The sequence below is a fragment of the Rhopilema esculentum genome, chromosome 9 (genome assembly GCF_057945365.1).
Source record: "Rhopilema esculentum isolate cy_ngs chromosome 9, ASM5794536v1, whole genome shotgun sequence".
Taxonomy (NCBI): Eukaryota; Metazoa; Cnidaria; class Scyphozoa; order Rhizostomeae; family Rhizostomatidae; genus Rhopilema; species Rhopilema esculentum.
The window spans coordinates 6,808,116-6,830,244 of NC_142823.1; the positions used below are offsets into that span (position 1 = coordinate 6,808,116).

At 35.4% G+C, this 22,129-nt stretch overlaps 1 protein-coding gene and 1 non-coding gene across 2 annotated transcripts; both read left to right on the forward strand.

Annotated features, from left to right (window-relative positions):
- Nucleotides 1-1,469: 1,469 nt before the first annotated feature.
- LOC135689215 (syntaxin-7) lies at nucleotides 1,470-21,995 on the forward strand. Its single transcript, XM_065206368.2, has 12 exons — nucleotides 1,470-1,760; nucleotides 2,698-2,776; nucleotides 4,819-4,896; nucleotides 5,968-6,037; nucleotides 8,283-8,379; nucleotides 12,176-12,253; nucleotides 15,745-15,807; nucleotides 16,656-16,693; nucleotides 17,190-17,274; nucleotides 18,961-19,033; nucleotides 20,512-20,594; nucleotides 21,078-21,995. The coding sequence occupies exons 2-12, from the start codon at nucleotides 2,731-2,733 to the stop codon at nucleotides 21,168-21,170; spliced, it is 804 nt and encodes a 267-aa protein (XP_065062440.2). The 5' UTR covers nucleotides 1,470-1,760; nucleotides 2,698-2,730; the 3' UTR covers nucleotides 21,171-21,995.
- On the forward strand, nucleotides 13,953-14,025 carry Trnam-cau (transfer RNA methionine (anticodon CAU)). The gene has a single exon. It is a non-coding gene; the product is annotated as a tRNA-Met (tRNA).
- Nucleotides 21,996-22,129: the final 134 nt, after the last annotated feature.

Sequence of the window (22,129 nt, forward strand, 5' to 3'; positions counted from 1 at the left end):
TTTAGCACAATTCTCTATTCCTGATCTCATTGGGTCGGTGCCTAAACCAGTGGTGGCGCCAGGGGAGGGCTAGGGGGCTACAGCCCCTCCGTCGGAAGCATCTAGCCCCCCCCCCCCCATCGGAGGAAATTTTAGGTTATTGTCGGAGCAAATTTGACAGAATAACGTACGAAAACTGCGTATTTTAGTCATTTAAGCCCCCTGTCGGAAGCTCAAGCCCATCTGTCGGAAGATTTCTGGCGCCACCTCTGGCCTAAACTAGGAGTATTTTCCAAGAACACTAAATTTCTTCTTTGGTCAAGATAAATTTTTTTGTGGCCATGCCTACTAGATTGACTCAAAATGACAACACACCTTTGTAAGATTTTCTTTATTAGATCTAACTTGAACCAAAGTGCTACATTCAGGGCCGACACCAGCAGTGCTATATAGGGGGGTGGGGGTGGGGATGATAATATTTCAAACAGCATATCTACTTCAATGGTGAATTGATGTTGCGCATGTGTTTATACTTGTGATGTCCCATTTGCTAGGTAAAGGTCTAGTGGCCTACTATACAACCCAATTTGCTATATTTTAGATGCAGATATATTTCCTCTCAAGGTGTTATTACAAAGGACCACTAAATTATTCCGCAAGGACCATCTTTGGCTATTTTCAGACAATGCTATATAGAATATTCGATTAAGCGAAATTGCTAGTAAAAAGATATGAAAAGCCAAGATGATTATCGTCAGCCAGTCGTTGCGATGTGACTTGTTGAGAGCCCTAATATTTTCCGACATGCATTCAGCTTTTTCCGACAAACAGCCATATAGGAGGAGGGGGGGGGGGGGGGGTGGGAACCTATTTGAAATGAATAAATTAATTCGAAAGTTTGCATAAAAAGCAAAGATGATTCAGCGAGGCGTTACAAAAGTAATGGATAGGCGTTTACCTAAATGTGGTCTCAGAAGGTTTTGCACCTGTTCCGCTCAGTGGTGTCGCCGACTCGAGAAAACTGGGGTGGACAAAAACAAATTTTCTTGGCCTTCAGACTCTTGGAAAATGCTTTTCTCAGCATTTTTTATTTTTTTCGAAGTTTTTGGACAAGCAACTTTCTCAAGCAGTATTTTTCTTAACGGTGGCTTTTTGCCAGGTGCGAAAATCGACATTGATCTGGTCAGCCAAACTCACTTACCACCCCTCCCCCTTCCCCCTCCCCCAAAGTTTTTCGACGGATTTCGAGAAATTTTAAAATGAACTTCTGGGAAAACTGTGGTAGGCATGCCCACCCCAGTCCACCCCGTGGCGACACCACTGGCTCCGCTCCTATCCCTTTGAACAAGAGTCAAGTATGTCTTGTCAACATAGAGATGGAGCTTGTCAAAATCATAGAGATAGTCAGGTAGAGCTTGTCAAAAACACTAGAGTGATCCTATCTCTATCTCTATGGTCAAAATGTACTGCGAAGGAGCCATTCCAATAGGTTTCATGCTGTTGTGGTTGCTTCATGGAAGTTTCATTCTCAGACTCTGATTTCATTTGACATTGAAATTGCGAGAGATATTAATCGTTTTGGCAATAGAACTGATCGAAAGGGGAAAGGCCATTGAAAGAAGTAAAATCCTGCAAACTGATGAAAAGGTTCTTTTATCGAAGAGTTGAAAGCAGTGCAATAACGCGTGAAAGTTGCAGCGTCTTCTAATCTGCTGATGACGACAACAACATTACGTTAGGCCCAAGTTATAAATCAACGATATAGACAGTGAACCAGAACGGTAAGTAACTACATAGAACATACAGTATATGGGGCAGTGAAACAGATCAACTGTTCTTAAGATAATTTATCGGGGACTGGGAGTAACTTAAGGTCGAAATTACTGGATCAACATCTTTTTGTACCACGCCCTAAATTAGGTCTTCGATGGAAAAATGAAGACAGAACCAGTCTGTATAGAGCATGGCAAGTCTTAGTAAAGTTTTGTGTGAATGAGAGCAACTTTATATATTTCCATGTGTGCAAGTATGCATAAATAGTTCAATTCAGTTCAGCTCATTTCATTTTTTAAAATCCATACATACAAATCTTTTAACATACAGCAGCAGGTTACAAAAGATGAAATAAATTACATACAATGATAGAAATAGAGAACAAGAAAGGAAAAAAAATATAGATGATTTTACAAGAACAAATGAGATTTGCAGGCAGGAATTTCTTATATGTGCAATACTTTATCTGCACATGTCTTACTCTGCAGTGGCATATGCCTTTCTTTGGTTCATTCTGGTTATGAAATTTTGGCAAATAATTTTGTTGGTATGACCGAAAAAATTCGGATTCATGAATCATAATTGCAAGGATGTTTTTGCCTTAATATCTGAAGTTTGACTGAACCATCAGGTTTTATTAGAAAACAAAAAACCACTAAGAATAACACAATAAATGCATAAATGCAAAATGAAGCAGCCTTTTTGGTTGGCATTCACTGTATCCTCAGCATCTATTTTTTAACTCCTTAAGAATGAAGCTGCAACTGAACTTTTATTCTGATCATGCATATGCAATGCCTGGTATTATTTGTTATGCCTTTGTAATCAATATATTTCTTTGAGGACTTTCAAGTCAGGTCATATTGTTTTCTTGGTGTTATGACGTAGTTCTTTCAAAACATCCATCATTTTATTCATATATATATAATAAATATTATTTTTCAGACTCTACTTTTTTGTCAACTTTAAGATACAATCATGTCAAGGGGAGACTTTGGCTCTTCTACAAATTACTACAAGCCAGGTATTTTACAGAGCTTTCTTTCTGAAAATATTTGAAATAACCGCTAAAAAAATTATTTACTCATGGTTGTTTCATAGCTAGGCCGTACTGAGATAGCGTATTTTGGTGTGGAGATACAAACTTAGTACCATTTTGGTGTGGACAATGAAATAGTATTATTTTATAAGTTGCAGGGTATCAAACCTTTCCAGTGTTCTCACAGAATTAAAAGAAATCCCTTTGCATACAAAGTCACACAAATGCATCAGTGGAACATTTTCTTGAATGATCATTAAAGTTAATCCACCTGAAGGCTATAGTAAAAATATATATTATTGAACCTTTGCAGTAATTTGTAGCAATTCTACCATACATTGATGTGTTGGTGAGCATTTTTGTTCTCCTCAGCATGATTCCCAGTAAGCTTTAAATGTGTGGATATGTTAGAAACAGGGGCTTAGCTAGCTGGGGTGTAAGGAGTGTAATACCCCCTAATACTTCATGAATTTGTCAGTTAATCTTCAGTTTGTCTACAAAATCCTTAGTTTGTTGGTAAAAACATCTATCAGTAGGTGAAATAACCCCTAAATTCTTCTTTATCTATTGTCTGTCTGTAACCCCCTAGTCATGGATTTAAGTTTCTGTAGTGGAGCAGCAAATTAGGCCTGGTAAACATACACCAGAATCAAATAATAGTAATCTGGTAACTATTTGTTGCTTAACATTCATATTCAGTTGAATGTCATTGGACAGTTGACAGTTAATGACCTTCAAGAAGTGTAAGGAAATGATCCAACTTAAAGGGCATTCAACATTCAGAAATCAACATGCACAGCCAAAAACTCTTGTGATAAGAGTGGTGGGGTGTGCAAGTCAAATTTAATTGTTAGCACAGAGCAACAAAGTTTTTTCTATTGAATCATTAAACGTGACAAACATTTAATAGATTAACTGAATGCTACACATTGTAAAGTTATGTTCATGTTTCCCTGATGAGTTATCATGAAGGGTACTTGCGACATAGAAAGGTTTCAGTGTCTTTAGAAACTGGACAAAGTTTCAGTTCTGTTCAGCAAAGTTAAAGAAAAAACAGACAAAAATAGCTTTAGCAAATAAAAAAGGCCCTGTTTAACCAACAAATGGCAAAAGGGCAATTAATAATGTGTTAGTCCATTGAAAATCAGGCTCTGTTCTTATTACTCCATTTTTGTAGGAAAACAGAGCTGAATAAATTGTTACTGATTTTGGGTTCCCATTGATATCTCAAAAACGAAGACATTTGATAATGATGTTCAAAGTTATCAACGGAAAACAGAGTCGTTTGAAAATGAATCATTTTAATGGGAACAGCAAAAACAAAGTCATTGGAGAACGGTGTTATTTAAAAACGAATTGTTTCGATGAGAAAATCTAAAACAGAGTCAATCAAAAACGAATTTTTTTTCGTCTTCAGTTTCAAGATGAGCTCGAAAAAGGATATGAAAACGGACAAAACAGAGTAATGCGAAAACCTTTGTTTTCGATTTGGTCAAAACGGTGTGGGCCGTGGCAATAGGAACGGCTCAAGAATAACAGAAACTGAATGATCGGAAAAAGGCATAGCAGAAATGAATAGAATTAAAATGAACTGAAAAATTTCTTCTGTTCCAGGCACAAAAGATAGGCAGAAAATATTCAATGGAAAAGACTACAGTAAAGATAGAAAAAGTTGAACGGAATAAATAGGATAATACAGATCAGAAAATTCAATGAAAATCCAGTGAAGGATCAGTAGGAAAATCCATGGGAATTGAAAACAGGGGCAGACACTTGATCAAATATTTGGGGGGGGCAAGCCTATTGTTTTAATAAGATGACATCACATTTCCCATTGTTTTAGAACAATAGACCATTGTCCTCTAAAGTATTGGGGGGGGGGCGGTCGCCCTCCCAAGTGTCTGCCACTGATTGAGAATCTGCCTAACTTATTAGAAGTCAGACTTAGTATCTGTGTATGAATTAAATGGATTCAAATATAGCCACTTTTGAATCTGATTTGTGTACCTTCAATTTCTTTGTACCAGGCTACCAAGAGGGAGACAGTGAGTACATCAGATTGTCAAATGCTGTGAGCAATAATGTTCAGTCAATGACAAAAAATGGTATGTTTACAATTTGTTCTAGCAAGCAATATTAATTGATATATAAAATGAAAATTTTGTCTCTATTTTGGTACCTTCTTTGTATAAATTTTCAAATTTTTCTTATATTATCTTATATTACCTTATTATTCTGATATGGAGAAGATTGTGAGAAGTTTACATGAAGAAAGTATTATAACATCAATGCTGTTAGATCCTGCTCTTTGTATATCAGGATGCTTCTGGATTGAACCACAGCATATAGTCAAGAATCTTTTTAAAACAAATGTCATGTTGTTCTCCGCATAACCACAACAACCACAACAATCTCATTTGACTACTATTAAATACACAACATTACACAATTACACAACAAATGCTTGAAAAGTTATTCCCATTGAGCCCTGGAAAACTTGACAAGTCGTTTTCTTGGTTAAAACTGAGAAATGAAATATTAAATATTCCAAAAACATGTCAGGTTTTGTGTTCACACTTGTCTTTTGGCATGTAATTGGAATCACTTATATTCGTAAACTCTGAATACTTTGTAAGAATTTGAGCTACTCTATGGTAACTTCTAGGTACTTATTCTGTTTTGAATTAAAGTCGTTCGCACTTATGCTTGGTTGGTTTCTGTTTTAACACATGAGCAGTCTCAAATCTCTTAGTATTGGCCAGTACAAAAATAAAAATTTCTTTTGCTTATAGAAAACTAAATGTCTTATGTCCACAAAATTTATCCCCATAAGGCTTGATTTTCAAGGTTTTAAGTCAAGTTAAGTCAAGTCCCTAGTTGGGATGAGTAGGCAATTAGAGCCCGTATGCACATAATTATTAAGCACAAAGGTCAAAAGGTTTTGGGTAGAGATTTCTAGGACAGGTCATGCATCAAAATTGCTCAAGTGTGGATCACACTGTGGTTAGGAGACAAACATGCAGCTCCAACATAACAATTAACCATAGTAAGCAAAAATTTGGTTTGGTAAACAGACAAGGTTGAGTAATATAGTTGTCACTACTGCCCCAAATAAAACCAGCCAATATAAACCTTTTCATATACAGAGTTAGTATTTTGCTCAAACTTCTTTTCAGTTGCTGCCATCCAGCGCTTGACAAACAAAATAGGAACTTCAAGTGATGTTCCTGAGCTTCTGGAAGATTTGTAAGGATACTTTTTCTTCACTCTTTTGCCTTCCAATCTTCTTCTTTGGTGTGTAGTATAGGACATATATACAATCTTGAGCAGGTGATGTTGAAAATTCCCTTCCCCCTCTCCCCAGCAAAATGTTGATATCTCTGTTAGTAAAGGGCATATACCCAAACTTTTAATGTTAGCAGGGCAGGGTAGATATTCACCTTTGCATGCTTGCTAACTGGCACATGTTTAGGCACCATCTCACCAGCTCTGTCCAGAGCTTCATCCTTAATGCAATCATTTGGCAACTGTTGAAATACTCACGTTGTGGGTTTTTTTGTATTTTGTTTGTATATTTGTGGATATTTTAAGTAATTAAATTGCTAGTTAGTATTAATTATTTATTACTTTTTTGCAGGTAGATAATATGAATCTTTTTTGAATCAGTTCATTTTCCCTTGAGCTATTTTATTTTTTCATTTTCATCACTATTTTCTATTCACTTTTCTGTTCGTTTTACTATGTTTTATTTAACTTGATTCCTTTGTTTCTTTTCATGTTAATTCCTTCTTTCATTCCATTATTTTCCTTTTTTCTATTTTCTCTTTCTTCTAATCCACATCATTCCATTTGTTCCATTCTTTATTCTCTTCGTTCTGTACTGTATTCTTCACTTCATTCGATTCTATTCATTTCCGCTATGCATTATCCTGTTCTACTCTGCTCTGTCGCTGTATCCTCGTTCTAACTTGTATCCTTGTTGCTGTATCCATGACTTGAATCGAAGTCTTTGCAGATGCTAACTGCTTCCGGACTTTCCAATGAAAGAAGAATATCCGGAAGTTTCTCGCAATGAATTGAGGAAAAGATATAGCAAGATTTATAATAGGATTGTTAATGTAAATTCTCCAACAAAACCTGTCTACCTCAGAGGCAGCTCTTCCTCTTTGACATTTCTGAACATAACACAATGCAGTACTTCTTAACATTATATACCGCTTTTTAACATTCCAAACATAACAAAATAGAGTACAATAGACCGACACAACATTATGCGAGAGGACGCAACACAGCCCAAAATGATACAACTCAATGCGATATTTACCGCACCAAGCAATGCGATACGGCACAATGCAACGTAGAAAAGCAATACACAATGGGAGATTGCCCCAATACACTTGACACAACCCAACGAGATAGCATGCGACACTTATTACCCTGATGTCCATTTTTTACGTTTATTATATGTGGTTATGATCAGATATGGAGAAATGGAAATTGGCTTTATTTAAATATGATTTAATGGCAGCGGATGGTAGCTCACGCACAGTAAAAATCCATGTCTAAATTATTTTCTTCGGTAAACCATCTCTATTGACATGTCGGTAAAGTTTGCATTCGAACCATTGATTGGAAATTGGTACAATCCTTGCCAAAAGTCCTTTGTCTTTCGATCCAACCAGCTATCCCCTCTGTGCGACCTAAACAGTTTGATATAGCCTTTGGTGCTACTATATTGTTTTTTGTTAAGGTCAATGGGTAGCCATACCTATCATGCTCCCATTGGCATCATATTTGTATTCTTGTAAAATGTATACTTTTTATACTGTGTATAAAAAAAATAAAAAAGGTCCCTCCCCCCAAAAAACAATGTTATTTCGAAACGAAAGCCTCTTACTTACCTTAGCTGATATAGTTACATTGTTTGTATTTCAAGCTATGAAACTGTTGTTATTCAGCACTGTTTCAATAGAGAGAAGGAGGTGCTATTGAGCTTAGTGTACCAAGACTTTTCGCAAGCATTGTAGTTTGTATTAAGAGATTAAAAGGTACAAAACATTTTGATAGGCCAAGTTAAGATGGCCTCTCGAGGAAGTCCAAAAATTACGACGAAGTCCAAAAAGCGTCAAAGCGCATTTGTGTACATCAAATTTTATTAAGTGTCAGTGTCTCTTATTTTAACTCCATATCTTGTAAACTCCTTTTAAGGTTTAGTAAACTCCTTTTAAGGTTAAGTAGTCGCAGCCCGCTTTTCACTGTTAATGTTTTGATCAGTGTTCATTTGTAAACAAATAGCCTTCCAATATGGATCGAAATTATCATCGAATTGGGACTAACTTTCTTACAATAAACACCATCAGCTAGGAAACATACTTTTTACGCTTTTATGAAATATTTTGTAAATATGTTTAATTTTTTTAACCTATTTTCTTTATGTTTTTTCATACAAAACACCAAGATTTTGCACTGAAATTTAATTCTTTCTGCACAGGCAAGAAAAGCAGATGGATGCACACAGAATTGCGAAAGAAACTGCTAATTATTTAAAGCAGCTTGGGTTTATCGAGAGTGGAACTCCCCAGGAACAGGTATGTTGTGCTACTGAGATTGATGTTAAAATTACCAGACATTTCGCAATTGCTATTGAATAATTAAAACGTCCTTAAAACTGCGGTAACGCGATTCCTACTGAAGATGTCGTTGTTCTGGAATTAGGAGGTCGATAGAGCGATATTATAGTTAAATATAAATTGGTGAACAGCTGTGTTATGGGGAATTGTCATTTCGGTTCTCCCCATTTAAGGGAATTGCCAAGCATCCTTCGTAGTAATTTAGCACTAAAATGTTTCCTTGGGGTAGAAGTTTACCTTGGGCATTTTGGTAGTTCATAGGGGGAGCACGGTTTTTTATGATGTGAGCTTGTCTGGTTAAGGGCTGGTTTGCTTTTTAGGAACGGTGTTTTTTTATCTCGTGTGTACATTTAATGAGCTAGCCTGGTTGGCCCTACTGAGTGTGTTTTTTTTCACACGTGATTTAATATACTTCATAATTGCGCATGCGCACTTCAAGTAAAATCATCCTTGCTAACTGGATCATCCCTCTTGCGTGTTTTAAATTGAAAATATTTATCCTTTGTAAGCGAGATCTCGGCAGTTTGAACAACAATTTCAAGCTGGCTCACAGTGATATAAACGCAATAATCAATCGCTTATTACCAGTGAGATCTCGCAAAGTGAGTCAACCCGATTGACCAGCAAACCGTAGCTCACCTCCAGATGAACAGGACCTGAGGAATGTCCATTTAAGGTCTCGCCTATCGGGGATGCCACCACTCCATTTCTCAACTTCAATCCAATTCAATAAAATGCTGCTCTTCAATCCAATTCAATAAATGTTTTCAATAAATGGCGGGAGATGCTCTGGAAATTTTTTTTATGATTTTTTGCTAATAAGTTTGAAAGTTTCATGCCGCAGGGTATATTTTCACGTGCAGTGATAACCAATTTGTGCAGTGATAAATCGTAATTGTGAAGTGATAAGCTCAAATTTTGTTCTGTGATAATAATAAAAAAAGAGATTCGGTAGTGAAAAAGTAAAATTGCAGCAACTACCAGTAGACACATAAAGCTTATAAAAGAGCATAACAATATTAAAGAGGTGAACAGTAAAAGTGATCATAATCTATGAAATTTCTCTTATATGAAAGATTTATCGAATTCAGTATCTAGAAGCTGCCTAGTTTGTTTTGTTATTCACTTCTCCTTTAAAATCTTTGTTTTTGATCACTTCTCCTCGTCAAAATCTCTTGCAAATCTTGGGTGAAAGCTGGCGTAATTCGATAATTTTACTTACAGTTAGTTCGATAGGTTTGGTCATAAACATTTTCTAAAGACAACACCCAAATTTTTGAAAATTTTGAAAATGTGCAGCAATAAAAATTCTTTAAAATAAACCCTTTTACATGGTCCTACTTCCCGCTTAGTCCTGTTGTGATCTTATGCTCATTTTTTGCCAAAAATTAAAACCTTGTCAAGTATGCATTGAAGATTAGAGTCTTTATATCTCTCTTATTTTCTATCGTGTATTATAATTTTCGAGATTCCCAAGCTTCTTAGCTTCTGTTATTTTGAAGATCAGCTTAAAATTTGGAAAATGCCCTGTCTTACCAAATAATTCACAATCTGCAAAATATAAGTCGAAAGAGTTTCCAAAGTTTCCCATCCAGAATACAATTCCAATCCCTAATATGTTTCAGCTGATATCTAAATAGTTAAGGTTTATCCACGTTTTGGGTATAAGTTTAAAAGAAAAGATAAGCAGGTTAAGGACATTTTAGTAAAATTATAGTCTTTTACGGCACATTTGTGTTCTGTATCTAAGTTGTAAAAAGTCTTGCTTGTAGTAGGTCAAGTACCACAAGAGCTCAATTTGAATATACAGTAGTGTCCCGCATATAAGAAACAATTTTTTCGATTTCAGGTCTGGTGCGTTTTTATAAAATGAGATATACACTTAAAATCAGGGTAATGTTTCTTACAAAAAACCATATTATACTATTGATCATGTACTCAGACACCACCTCAATGATTGTGATAAAAATACCATAATATTTTAAGTTGTATTTGTAGTTTTTCACTTTTAGGAAAAGCTACAATTATTCCAGAAAGGTGATTTTTGCTTAGTTTTCATTCAAAAATCTGTTTCATTTGAACAGGCTCTGTTTGATTAAATTGGAAAGCTGATAACAAACAGTTCTTATGGTCAAATATTGTAAACCCTCACTTATCCTTTTATTTAAATAACTGACAAAATAGTAAGTGTAGAATGATAAATGTTTTGTTCTGTTTTTCAAAGGATTAGGTTATGTGAAAATTTTTGAATAAGAAACAAGAATTTTTTCAGACCTTGACAAAAGGGTTATTTTTTTTAAAATCAGGGTCTGTGTTTCTTAAAATTGTGTTTCTTATATGCGGGACACTACTGTACTGGACCTTTGAATTCCATGTTTCCGTTATTTCTTCTACAATCTGATCGAGGACAGGAAGGTAGCCTGAGCTCTTGTTCTGCAAACTGGGGTACTTCATGGAAAGTGAAGTATGACGAAGGATGCAATGGAGCGTTTAAGGGAATGAACATTAAGATATAAGAGAAATCGGAAGAAGAAAAGAAGTAAGAAAGGAATGAAAGGGGATGACGAGGTTGCGATATAAAGAGATACTAAGCTTAGTCATTCTAAACATACAGTATCTGTGTATTCTTCCATTGTTTCTTTCCGTGTTTTTTCATCGAGAAGCGTTTTGAAAGTATGGCCTCGATTAAGATTCAAGTTGCACGCCTTTTGCAGAAATCAAATATATTGTTTATCAGCTGTTGTTCCTCATTCTAAATGAACGCTTTGGTCTCTTTTAAACAGTCTTGTGCATGGGGAAACGTGTTTGATGACCAATTGTTCAATGGTGATTAAAGTGGGGAGCACAGTCACAACTTATTCCGTCTGTGGCAGATTGTATGTCACCAACAGTAAAAAGTCTCATACCATGGCTTATATATTTTGCCTTGAAACCAAAATTTCATTTCACAACAGAAAACAGCCCTCATTGATAAACAGCCCTCATGTTTGGAAAACCATCGCAAGGGAGGGATTTTTTGTCGCCACGCCCTTTAAACTCTCTGAAAACATTCGAGGCACCAATTGCCTAACCTTGCTAGATCATTAGATTGCGTCAGTTGGTTTATCTTCAACATTTTGTACAACTTGTGCCAGAACTTTAATCATTACCTTACAGTTTTTCTGAAGCAAACTTTTTCGAAAACACAGACTTCTATAGATATATATATATATACCTGAAGATGGCACGAAATATGTAGCATAATTGAAGCATAACATAGCAATTTTTCCTCGTGTCATCGTCAAATCTTGTGGTACTAAAAATATGTATCTGTGTGTTTTATGGAGATCTGAATCATCAATCGTAAAAAAAATGTTTCAATTGATGTAATTTTCCACAGTTCCACTATATCTTTAAAAATATTTTAAATTTCAAATAAAGAACACTAATTTTAATGCCCCTCCTTCTCTCAAACTTTTGTTGTTTTGAAGCCAATAACTACCATCCAAATTTTCCTTAAATCACACCAACAGCGATATGTTGGGGAAGAGAATGAAAACAGATGCAGTCTCTCATTTTTTATGAACGATTGCTATCCCATCTCCCTTTTGATCTTTCAGTGCTCCAAAGATCTCAAGAGAAATAGAATCGAAATAGTTAGGAGTTTATAAAGTGATGGAAAACACGGCTTAAGTATTTCAACAAATCGGCGAATTATTTTAAGTGAATGTTTTTATGACTTAAAGTTTCGTGAATTTATTTACTTTTTCAACAGAAACAACGAAAATTACAACAAGAAAAGTTAAGAGACAATTTCTCTGATGTCCTGGGCAAGTTACAAAAAGCACAACGCGTGAGTTTGAATTTTTGTTATGCAATTTTATTGAAATATGTATCATCTTATGTATTTGCTCATTCGAGGCTGATTTTATGTAATAAAGCATTATATAATTTATCTAAAGCATGTTTATTTATCAAAATATTTTGGTAGAAATTTATATTAAGCCGATATCCGCTATTTCAGGACAAGTTTACACAGTATATTAGCACTTTAAGATGGTTAAATAGAAAATTACCGGGGGAGATTGTTTTGAGTGCCTATTAGATTCTGTAAGACATGTTATTCACATTTTCTTGCACAAGGAAAGGAAAAAATAGGCACTCCGTCCGTGTACACATTTCTTTATGAAAGTTTCTTTGCAGCCCAGCCTTCAGACTTTCCTAGTTATTTCCTGATTTCAGCACTTAAGCTTCTCAACACTTTCTCAACGTAAAATTGAAAAGTTTTACGTTACTTAGCATGCGAAGTGATTGTGAAAATAAAAAGGTTTTGAAAATGGTATGTTTCTACAAACATCCTCAACGTCATAACATCAACTATCGAAGAAAACCCATTTCTTTCCCAACACGTCTTCGCACCTAAGGAATTTCCTGTTCAGCACATTATTGTGGAAAAAAGAAATATTTCACTTTTGCACGGATATTTTCTTTAACTAAATTTTCATATTTCCTTCGTTGCAAAGATCCCTCCAGCTCTGAACTTATTTATCTTTTTGAAGAACCGAGCATAACTTTCTAGTAAAATACTATCTTATGAAAAAAGGGGAAAGCGCTCTTTATCAACACTGATTTCAGTTTCCGTCGAAAATCATAAAAAATGACAGACCTGGAGGTACATTTAATTTGAAATGATTGTCATATAAAATATTAATTTAAGTCATTTAATTGTGATAAACTGAGTAGAAAGTCAAGAAAAAATGACGGTCACGAGATCGACAGTTGTTTGGAAAGTTATTGAAAATACAAGAAATTCAGCAATCACTCCCATAACACGCCCAAACCTTATTGTTTTTCACGGAAGATTTTTGCTTAAGTTCCTGTGAACATTGCCATCGAATCTGATTCCATGATTTTTACGATTAGAATTTCTGTCAGATGATAAAAATTCAATGCGAAGGAATTTCGGGATGAAATTTTGAACGAGCTTGCCAAAGTCTATTGTATATGCATGCGACCATGAGAAAGTGGTGTATGACTCTTTTCAGACAGCTTACGAGGTTTTTTAGAAGAAAAGGATTTTTAAGAAATTTGGGGGACTTCGAAAACAAAATAATTTTTGCCAAGGGTGTACGAGATTTTTGTGGAGTGATATTCCCCTCAGTGATGATAGGCGCCACCAAGGCACCAAAGCTGCTTTTCAAGGTTCGAATATACAGTTGGTTTCGAAAAGGGGAAAATTATATTTTCCATATAACTTATTTTTATAATGGTGGCCAATAAAAAAAGAGACGAAAAGTGATTTTAGTACAATGTTCAAACGCAAAAAATTTTTTGAAAAAAGGAACAAGATTGCCAGTAGTAAAATATTAGGGTGTAATGTGTTGGGGGCAAGACCCTACAGTAACAGAAAATTTCAGTGAAGAAGTTGACCGTTTTTCTTAAACTTGTTTTGCCTGTTTATCTCAATTATTATGGAAACATTTTATAAATGGTACTCCAGATATTCACCAGCCAAGGATGTGTTGCTCGAGACCCTCTAGTGGCGTTCATCTGCCTCGTTAGCGCAGTAGGTAGCGCGTCAGTCTCATAATCTGAAGGTCGTGAGTTCGATCCTCACACGGGGCACTTTTTGTTTTAACAGAGTAAATTTTTTAATATGAATCGCTGTCTTTTTTCATTTTCTGGCCATTAGCGAGTTTTAAAAGAAGTATTTTAAGTCCATCAAAATTTTTGACTGCAGTTGTAACATTTTTATTCCAAATTTAGGTTTTATTTAATCAGAATTTTAAATTTTGTATAGAATTAGATGGCCTTAAATAGCTTATCGCTATTGTCTCTGCCAACTTAAATTGCTTATTATTATCATTATAATCATTTCTTAGACCATTTATGATCGCCAGTAGGAATATTAGTTCACATTAAAAAAAACAAAAAAAATTAGATATAGGTAAAAATATAGAAGATATGTAAAATATGAGACAAATTATCCTTTCAAAATAACACAAAAAAAACAAAATACTTAATGTCAATTGTCCTTTTTGTCAGATTTGAAAAGGCAAGCATTTTATTTGGATGTTAAATATTTTATGTCAACAGTATTTTCAGTAAGCAAGAATACCTAAGACACCCTCCCTCCCTCCTCCAATAATTGGTGCCCTTCGGAAAATTTTTCTTCTATTCAGTAAAAAGCATAATTTTGTTGTCAGTAGTAATGGAATGGTGTTAAATTTACTTTATCTAGCTTCTTACCTTCCTTGTCTGGCAACAAAATTGAATCATTTTCTAACAACCGCCCTCTCCCTATATCTATGTTGCTAAAATCTGTCTCTGAATGCATATTGAATTCGCAGGATTTATTTAACTTTAATTTTTGATACATGCTCTGTTTTTAAGTGTCCAACAAAAAGTCCTGAAGTATCTTTCAATATCAGAATAAGGCTCTCGTCTTATACACTCTTTTTTATAAGAACCAGTAAATTTAAGTTCAGGCTGGCTGACTGTTCTTAATTTTTTCGAAAATCTGAGGCTGGATTGTTCTTACTTTGTTCTTAATTTAATAGGGTGTAAGCAGTGCGAGTGCGAGCTTTTTCGCTCTAAGGAGGCGTTCAGGCCTCATTTGCCAACAAAGTTAGTGAGACAGCCTTAATTTGCCGACAAGTTTGAATATTCACCTAAAATTTTGAGAAAAAACGTTGTTCAAAATTGCATTTTGCAGAAGCTCAGCCTCAGCTTGTTCTTAATTTGTTCTTAAATTTTGACCAGTTTTGAGGCTCGTGTTCTTATAGAATTGTTCTTATAAAAAGAAAAGCTATGGTATGGTTCTTGCGTAACAGGACTATTTTTAAAGAATACATTGGCACCACCTTTGAAGCATTCTTGTTGTCTAGAAATGAGTTTGAATTTGCAAAATCAGTAGTTATACAGTGGCTGAGATATGTTACTTAGGGTATTTAAGTTCATATAAAACAAAGGGATGTCCACAAAATGTCTGCTTAAATAGGCCAAGAAAGGCCAAAATTGATTAGTATGCCAAATTCAAATTTTCCAGTATTTTTAACTCCATGATTGGGAAATTTGGCCTGAAAAAGGCCAGTGTGTCCCTGACAGTAATCCGTTATCAAATTTCACATCTTTCGTTGGCCATATCTCATCTATTTTCTAACATATTTTTACCAGTTTTTTCACATTTATAGGTGTGATATGTTGTTATATTAAGCTATATCTTTTAGGCTATATCGTCAAAAGTCAGAAAAAATGATAATATATTTTTGCGACGTCATACTTAAAAACTCCGATGCCTCTTGTTTCTAATCGCTACATTCACTGGAAACCCGTTTTTTGTAGCTGGCCGCTGAGAAGGAGAAGGCAAGCGTCCAAAGAGCTAGGGCAGCCTCGGTAGAGTACAGGGTGAGCCATTTTTTATGTACATTGTGTAAATGTTTTGCTTTAAAATCCTTTGTGACTTTGCTACCTGGATTAACCGCACTGGGATTTCAGAATTGATACCTTACCAACCATTAGCAAAGGTTTCTAACTCCGAGCTAGACAGCGTCCTCATACGCTACGTATTTTTAAGGCATAAGTGTTACCCTTTTAAATATGTTGGAAGTTTCCCAAAGCTTTTCAGTGCTGAGTTCGAGTCCCTTGATTGACCAAGTATAAAAACAAATGAAAATGCCATATTTCGCGATTCATCACTAGAGACTAGCAACATAGTGATGTGCAGACCTAACCCAGATAATGTCTTAACTTAAGCAGAAATGCAAACAGAGATTGAGAAAGATCATTAATGCCTCATTGAGCTATATCCTGGAAAACTTGAATTTCCCAGTTGCGTTGCAGTTGAATCGATACAGTCATCGTTAAGACCTACTAAGGTTAGCAAATACTGACAAGAAATTTCTTCTTATCTCCTTACTTCCTTCAATCTTAAGTGCAGGGTAAATTTGGTCAGCTGAGTCATGGGACGGTTGCCCCCTCCCTTGCATCAGGCTTGCTTGCTTTGGGGTCAAACTATACTTTTGACAATTGCAATAAATAAAGTGAGGGATGTACAGCCCCCCCCCCCCCCACCCCGACTCTGGCGTGCCTGGATGATGTGATTAGTAACTCATAAACTCATAAACAATTTTCAGTTAATGCAAGAAGGATAAACTTTCTATTTTAAAAGTTTTGGCAGTTGTTGATGCCTTTATGCCTCAAATTTCTGTATTGGCTTGCCATTTGAATAATTTATATCCTTGATTTGTATTTAGGACTATGAGGGAAAGACGGAGCCTTTGGGGCAACAAGGGTTAGTACTGTTCAATCGTTAATGCAAACAAGTTTTTTTCTTGTTCGAATTACGTTTAAAGTTTCCATTTGACCGCTTTTGAATTCATTTTGGAAAATTATCCCACCATGGAAATTATTTTAGGATTTCGAACTTACGATTGGCCACCAGAGATAGGCAAGGTATTTTGTTTCGTAACGTATAACTTCGCTTTCATTTTTAAATATCTTTAAAAGGCCTCGTTTTGAATTTTTGTTCGCGCTTCTATTTGACTCAATAAAAAAACCAAAGCAATCATTTGATTTTAAAGAAAAAAAGACAAAATTTAACTTCAGAATTTTTTCAGATTTTGGGGGATTTTGGATTTTGTTCAAACTTGATTTTCAAACTCTGTCAAAAGATCTTTATTTTGTAGTGGCTTTGATTTATCAGAAGGTGTTTATCTGTAACAATATTTTTCCTGATTTATCTTTCTTTGGTTTATTAGTTATTTATTTTTTGTCCCTTTGTTTTTTAGTGGTCCTTCATTACAAGTCCAAACCGAAGCAGACTTAAGTTTAGAAGAAATAAGAGAGAGAGAAGAGGCAATCAGGAAGTTAGAAGTAAGTGTGCATGCTCAGGTTTTGCATCGTTTAATGTCAGCATGCACAATCTCATTGGCAAAGTCATCCTTCCTTCCCAATGCCGAATGCAATGCCCAATGCAAGTCGATCAATTCTTCCTTCAAACCAATTTATAGCCATTCCTCGCTTTCTGCGATCATATTCGTCCAAAGTCACAGGCTAAAATGTTTTTTTGGGTTTATCAAATAGCACTTTTAATCTGATTCCAATTCTAATTTTAACGTTGATCAAAGAGCGCGATGGATTGTGTTTCATCTTCACGTTTGATCTTCTTTGCCTTTGATCTCCCTTCTTATCAATTTGCTTTTGTTTCAAAGTTATGTCAGAGATCTATCTTTGTTGATTAGCATCGTTGCTATAGATATATAAATACCTTTTAACAAACACACAATTGCCTCATAATCGCATTAAGCGTGAAATTCGGAGTAGCAACTTAGAACCGTCCGGTTCTATACAACAAATAGCGTGTACAGCTCTGCCTATACGGCACCAGGCACGTTCTGACAGGCTGGTAAACAGTTATTTTCATTCCCTTCAACATATAAATGTTTTACACAGATTTAGCTTAGATCTTGAATTTTTCTTTTCCCTTCGACTGTTTTTGCAAACAAGCATTCTTTGTGTATCCTCTTTTTTTATTCTTACTTGACTCTTTTGGTAGATCGACGTGTAGTTTTTGTAAGGTTTTTTATGCAACCAGCCTCTTATAATTTATTTTTTGCCTTTGACGTCAATCCCTCACTGTCATCTTTTCTATACAGATCTGCCAACTTACTAATTCTCCATTTAGTCAGCCTTCTGTTACCGAATGAAGTTACTTCTATAGTCTTCTTTACACGATGCTTCTGAACCCAGCAGTTTTAGAATCAATCTAGATCAAAATGAAAAGACCCGCTATTATGAAGACAGAAGCAGTTCGTTTTCGCCTTAGACCCCATTGGTATCATCCCCAATAGGCAAGTGGCAATTATTGGGCAACATTAACAGTCCTGTGCTCGCGTTTCTGATTGGCCTATTTCGATCAACAACTGGGTATATATATTTCTTAGCTTAGAGTTCGAACGTTTAATAGTCCGAAGAGTGTCAGACGAAAACCTTAAGGGTGTTTCAAAATGTTTGGGTTTTACTCTTCCAGTCCTAGTTAGATTGTCTCCGACAATAATTTGATGTCGAACCTGGGGTGAACTCAGAGTTGAAAAAACTGGCGCATACGTACACCGTTTTTTGTTTAGAATTGAAAAGACAATTGGAAGGTTTTTTGAGAATGTTTATTTTGAACTCTTTATATTGATATAAAGATTGTCAAAGATTAAAGCGAAAAGCAAAAGGTTGCTACTAGAAAACAAATCAAGCTCAGTTCTACGAATTCAGATTGGTAAACAAACTTAGGGTGAAGAAAGCATGCAACAGAATGGTTTTTATGACCCATGAGAGCGTATGCGGATTCACCTAAAGTTTGATTAACTCTCTTTTGTTCAAACCAGGTTGATCTCGACTCTAAGGCTGGATTTTCTCAACCCGGGTTCAACTCCGGTTTGAGATATTTACATGGCGAAAAAATTACGTTTCCTCGGTTTAAAAGTGTCGTAATAAGAGGGTTTATGTGGTTTTTGCTTATTTATGTTATTTCTCATCAATTATACTTATCGTTCGTCTTTCTCACAGAATGACATCATCGATGTAAATGACATCTTCAAAGATCTTGCCTTGATGGTTCATGAGCAGGGTGATATTGTTGGTTAGTATACTGTTTATGTTGTGTTTGCATTGGTTAATTATCAGACGAGAAATGCGTCGAAACACTAGTTGCTCAGCTTTTGAACCTATTATAACATTTCAGCAATATACAAATTCCAATTCAATGCAACAACGTAAAGCCGCTTTCTCTGTGGAAAGCGCAAAAAGGAAAAAATCTTTATTTACTTTCTTCCGTACAATGCAAAAAGTATTTAAAGTGAGGACATTGATTGAGGGAATTTTTTGAATAAAAATTTCAAACCAAACCTCGTTTCGAATTTTTATTATGACGTAATGCTATGGAGCTAATTCTTAAATGAAGTCTAGGTAAATTTTCTCTGGCGGTCGTATTGTTGCTCCTTCGTAAAGGCTCTGTTTAGTTTGTGGAGAGTGGAAAAAGAGCAATGCTTTTTGACTCAATTTATTTTTATTATTTTCGTTATTTTGGACCATTTTGAAAAAGATTGCCAAAAAGTTGTTTTTTTAAATTCTTACAAAGCATCACTAATGCTATACATAATATAAAGATCATATTTGTCGGTCTTTAGGGGATGTTATTTTCGCTGCTTACGTCTATTTTGTTACGCAATAAGAATCTTTAATACGAATGCGCATCTTTAATACGCAATAAGAATGTTATTTTTCTTGCACAATATTCATTCAAGAGATTGTGAAAATAAGTACTTGTGAAACTTGTTAGTTTTTTCGTAAGGATCTTAGACCACGTCTACACGGATTTGTTTTCGAAATTTTCATTTTTTATTTAAATGTAAACACGTCAAATTTTCTCCGAGCACACGGAAAATTCGTTTTCCAATTATTGCGTTTTTAAAAGATTCCAATAGGAAACGCATTTATAAAATTTTGCGTTTCCTGACACGGATTTTTCGTTAGCATGAAGACGTGAAGTAAAAACGTAAAAATTATTACATTTTCAATTCAAAATGATTTTGCACAGACGGGTTTTTAAGGACGAGGGTTTCATGTGAGATGGCGAATGCCAGTTGGTTGTTCGTTTTGAAATTATGATAATGTTTTAAAAACCTGCAACTTGAAGTTATGAGGCGGTATTTGAAAAGTTAGGGAATCTCTTTGTGTGATATCTCTTGGTCTCTTACTACCCTTAATTGCCTCCTACTGATGTAACAATTTATGCTAATATTATGATAAATTATGCCGTCTAAACATTACAGTAGTCCAGCCTGCTTCTAAGACATAGCCTCTGAACAACGCGTAAATTATTATTTCCATGATGGAACAGCTTTTCTTAGTTTAACTTTCATCGTATTTTTGATCTTACATGCAACATTGGCAGCAAGAAAAATTATGCTCATTTCCAATTGCAAGTTCAAATTTTGGCTCTATTGCTCATATGTAGGATTTTTAACATGTGTTCCAAACCAAGGTTGTGAAGTGCGCGAGCTCTAGAACTTTGCTTGTGAACTATTAATGCAAAACAGATTTGTTATTTCTCTATAGATTCGATAGAAGCAAATGTTGGAAACGCAGCGGCCAATATAGAGGAAGGAAACGTTCAGCTTGAAAAAGCGAGAGATTATCAAGTATGTTTGGTTACCATATTGATATATATCCAATCTAATTTGAAACACGCAATGATTTTATTTGAAGAGACCAGGTCCGTCGCTAGCTATTGTGCTCAAGCGGGATTTCTAAGTCCCATTTGCCGATAAAGTAGGTGACCCAAAGCTGTATTTGTCGACAAGTTTGAAAATTTGCTGACTAAGCACCTTAGATGGCAAAAACTCCTCGTTTTTGCAGTGGAATTTTTTTCAAGGGGGATGTCACGCCCCACGCGCCCCCACGATAGTGACGGGCCTGCAAGAAACGTAGCTTTATGAGATTCCTTTCGTCCAGGTTGTACAATGGACAGTTTAGTTTAAGTTCCCCAGTTCTGGAAAATAATTTTTCGCCACAAGAACTGCATCACAGCAAAGTACCCTTTTGACGGATGTTTGTGTTCTATACATTGTATGGGCTTCCTCTATCTTCTCGCGTTTTCTCCAACTTCTCACGTTTTCTCGCAGAAAGCCTCAAGAAGGAAACTATGCTGCTTGGTTGTCATACTGCTTGTTGTGGCTGCAATCATTGGTATCATCATATGGCAAACGACTAACTAAAAGTCATGCATGCAAAGTTGATTGACCCTCTGTATTTTCCATGCTTTATGAAGACTTGCAAGGTTACTTTGATTTAATGTAAAATACAAAATAATTGACTAAATTTTTATTTTCCTGCAAAATAAACACAAATTATGTCGTGAGTAATCGTCAAGGGGTGAACGATTTTCAAGTTATCCTTTTTGAGAAATTTTTTGAAATTTTGTCTTAGAATAGAAGGCCAGGCCAATTGCTACCATAAGAAAGAGGTTATGGACGTTTAGGAAAATAAGAAACTTCAATACTTGGTGCAAAAATTGCAAAACTTATGCTGAATAAATGCTGAACTCCGAAAAGCAGTTTTTCACTGGTTGATATAAAGCTTTAGACGCAAGCATTGCATGTGAATATCACGGGAGTTTCCATTGGCATAAGCTGTGGCCGTATTTTCTTTGAGACATCCTTTAATAAGTTAGTAATCCCCCCTTTCGTTGATTCGAAGAGCATGTATAATAGCGAATTGAGTCATGTTCCTTGATCCCAAGAACGGGGGTTGCGTCACTCACATCATACAAGGGTGTTGGCAAATATTTCTTACCAACGAAGACCTGTCTTAAGTATTTTTTGCTGAGAAGAGTTTCGTGTAAGGAGTCGTTTTTTATAGAATTTTTTTCATGTTGAAGGCTTACCCCAAAAGTAGTAACTGATTATAAGTCGTTAGCTGTAATTTAGATTATTGGTTAATTATTTCGATTTTCGATAGCAAGCGTAAAAAATGGCTCGTAGAAGCTTGCACTGAACTGCACATGCAAAGGAAAAGTATTGGTATGCGATATTGTAATATTACTGTGTGTGTTTCTCTTTAATGCAAAACTGTTCGTGGTGAACCAGGAACCAGATATGAAGATGGTTGTTGGCAAACTAGATATGAAGAAATATTAGGTTGCTGTGAAAGAAATTAAGTGGATATGAAAATCAAT

Bases quoted from the DNA above. Each gene is read 5' to 3' on its own strand.
- LOC135689215 (XM_065206368.2), top strand. From the start codon at position 2,731: ATGTCAAGGGGAGACTTTGGCTCTTCTACAAATTACTACAAGCCAG. The intron at 4,897-5,967 runs GTATGTTTACAA...ACTTCTTTTCAG, and splicing joins TCAGTCAATGACAAAAAATG to TTGCTGCCATCCAGCGCTTG. The intron at 12,254-15,744 runs GTGAGTTTGAAT...CGTTTTTTGTAG, and splicing joins AGTTACAAAAAGCACAACGC to CTGGCCGCTGAGAAGGAGAA.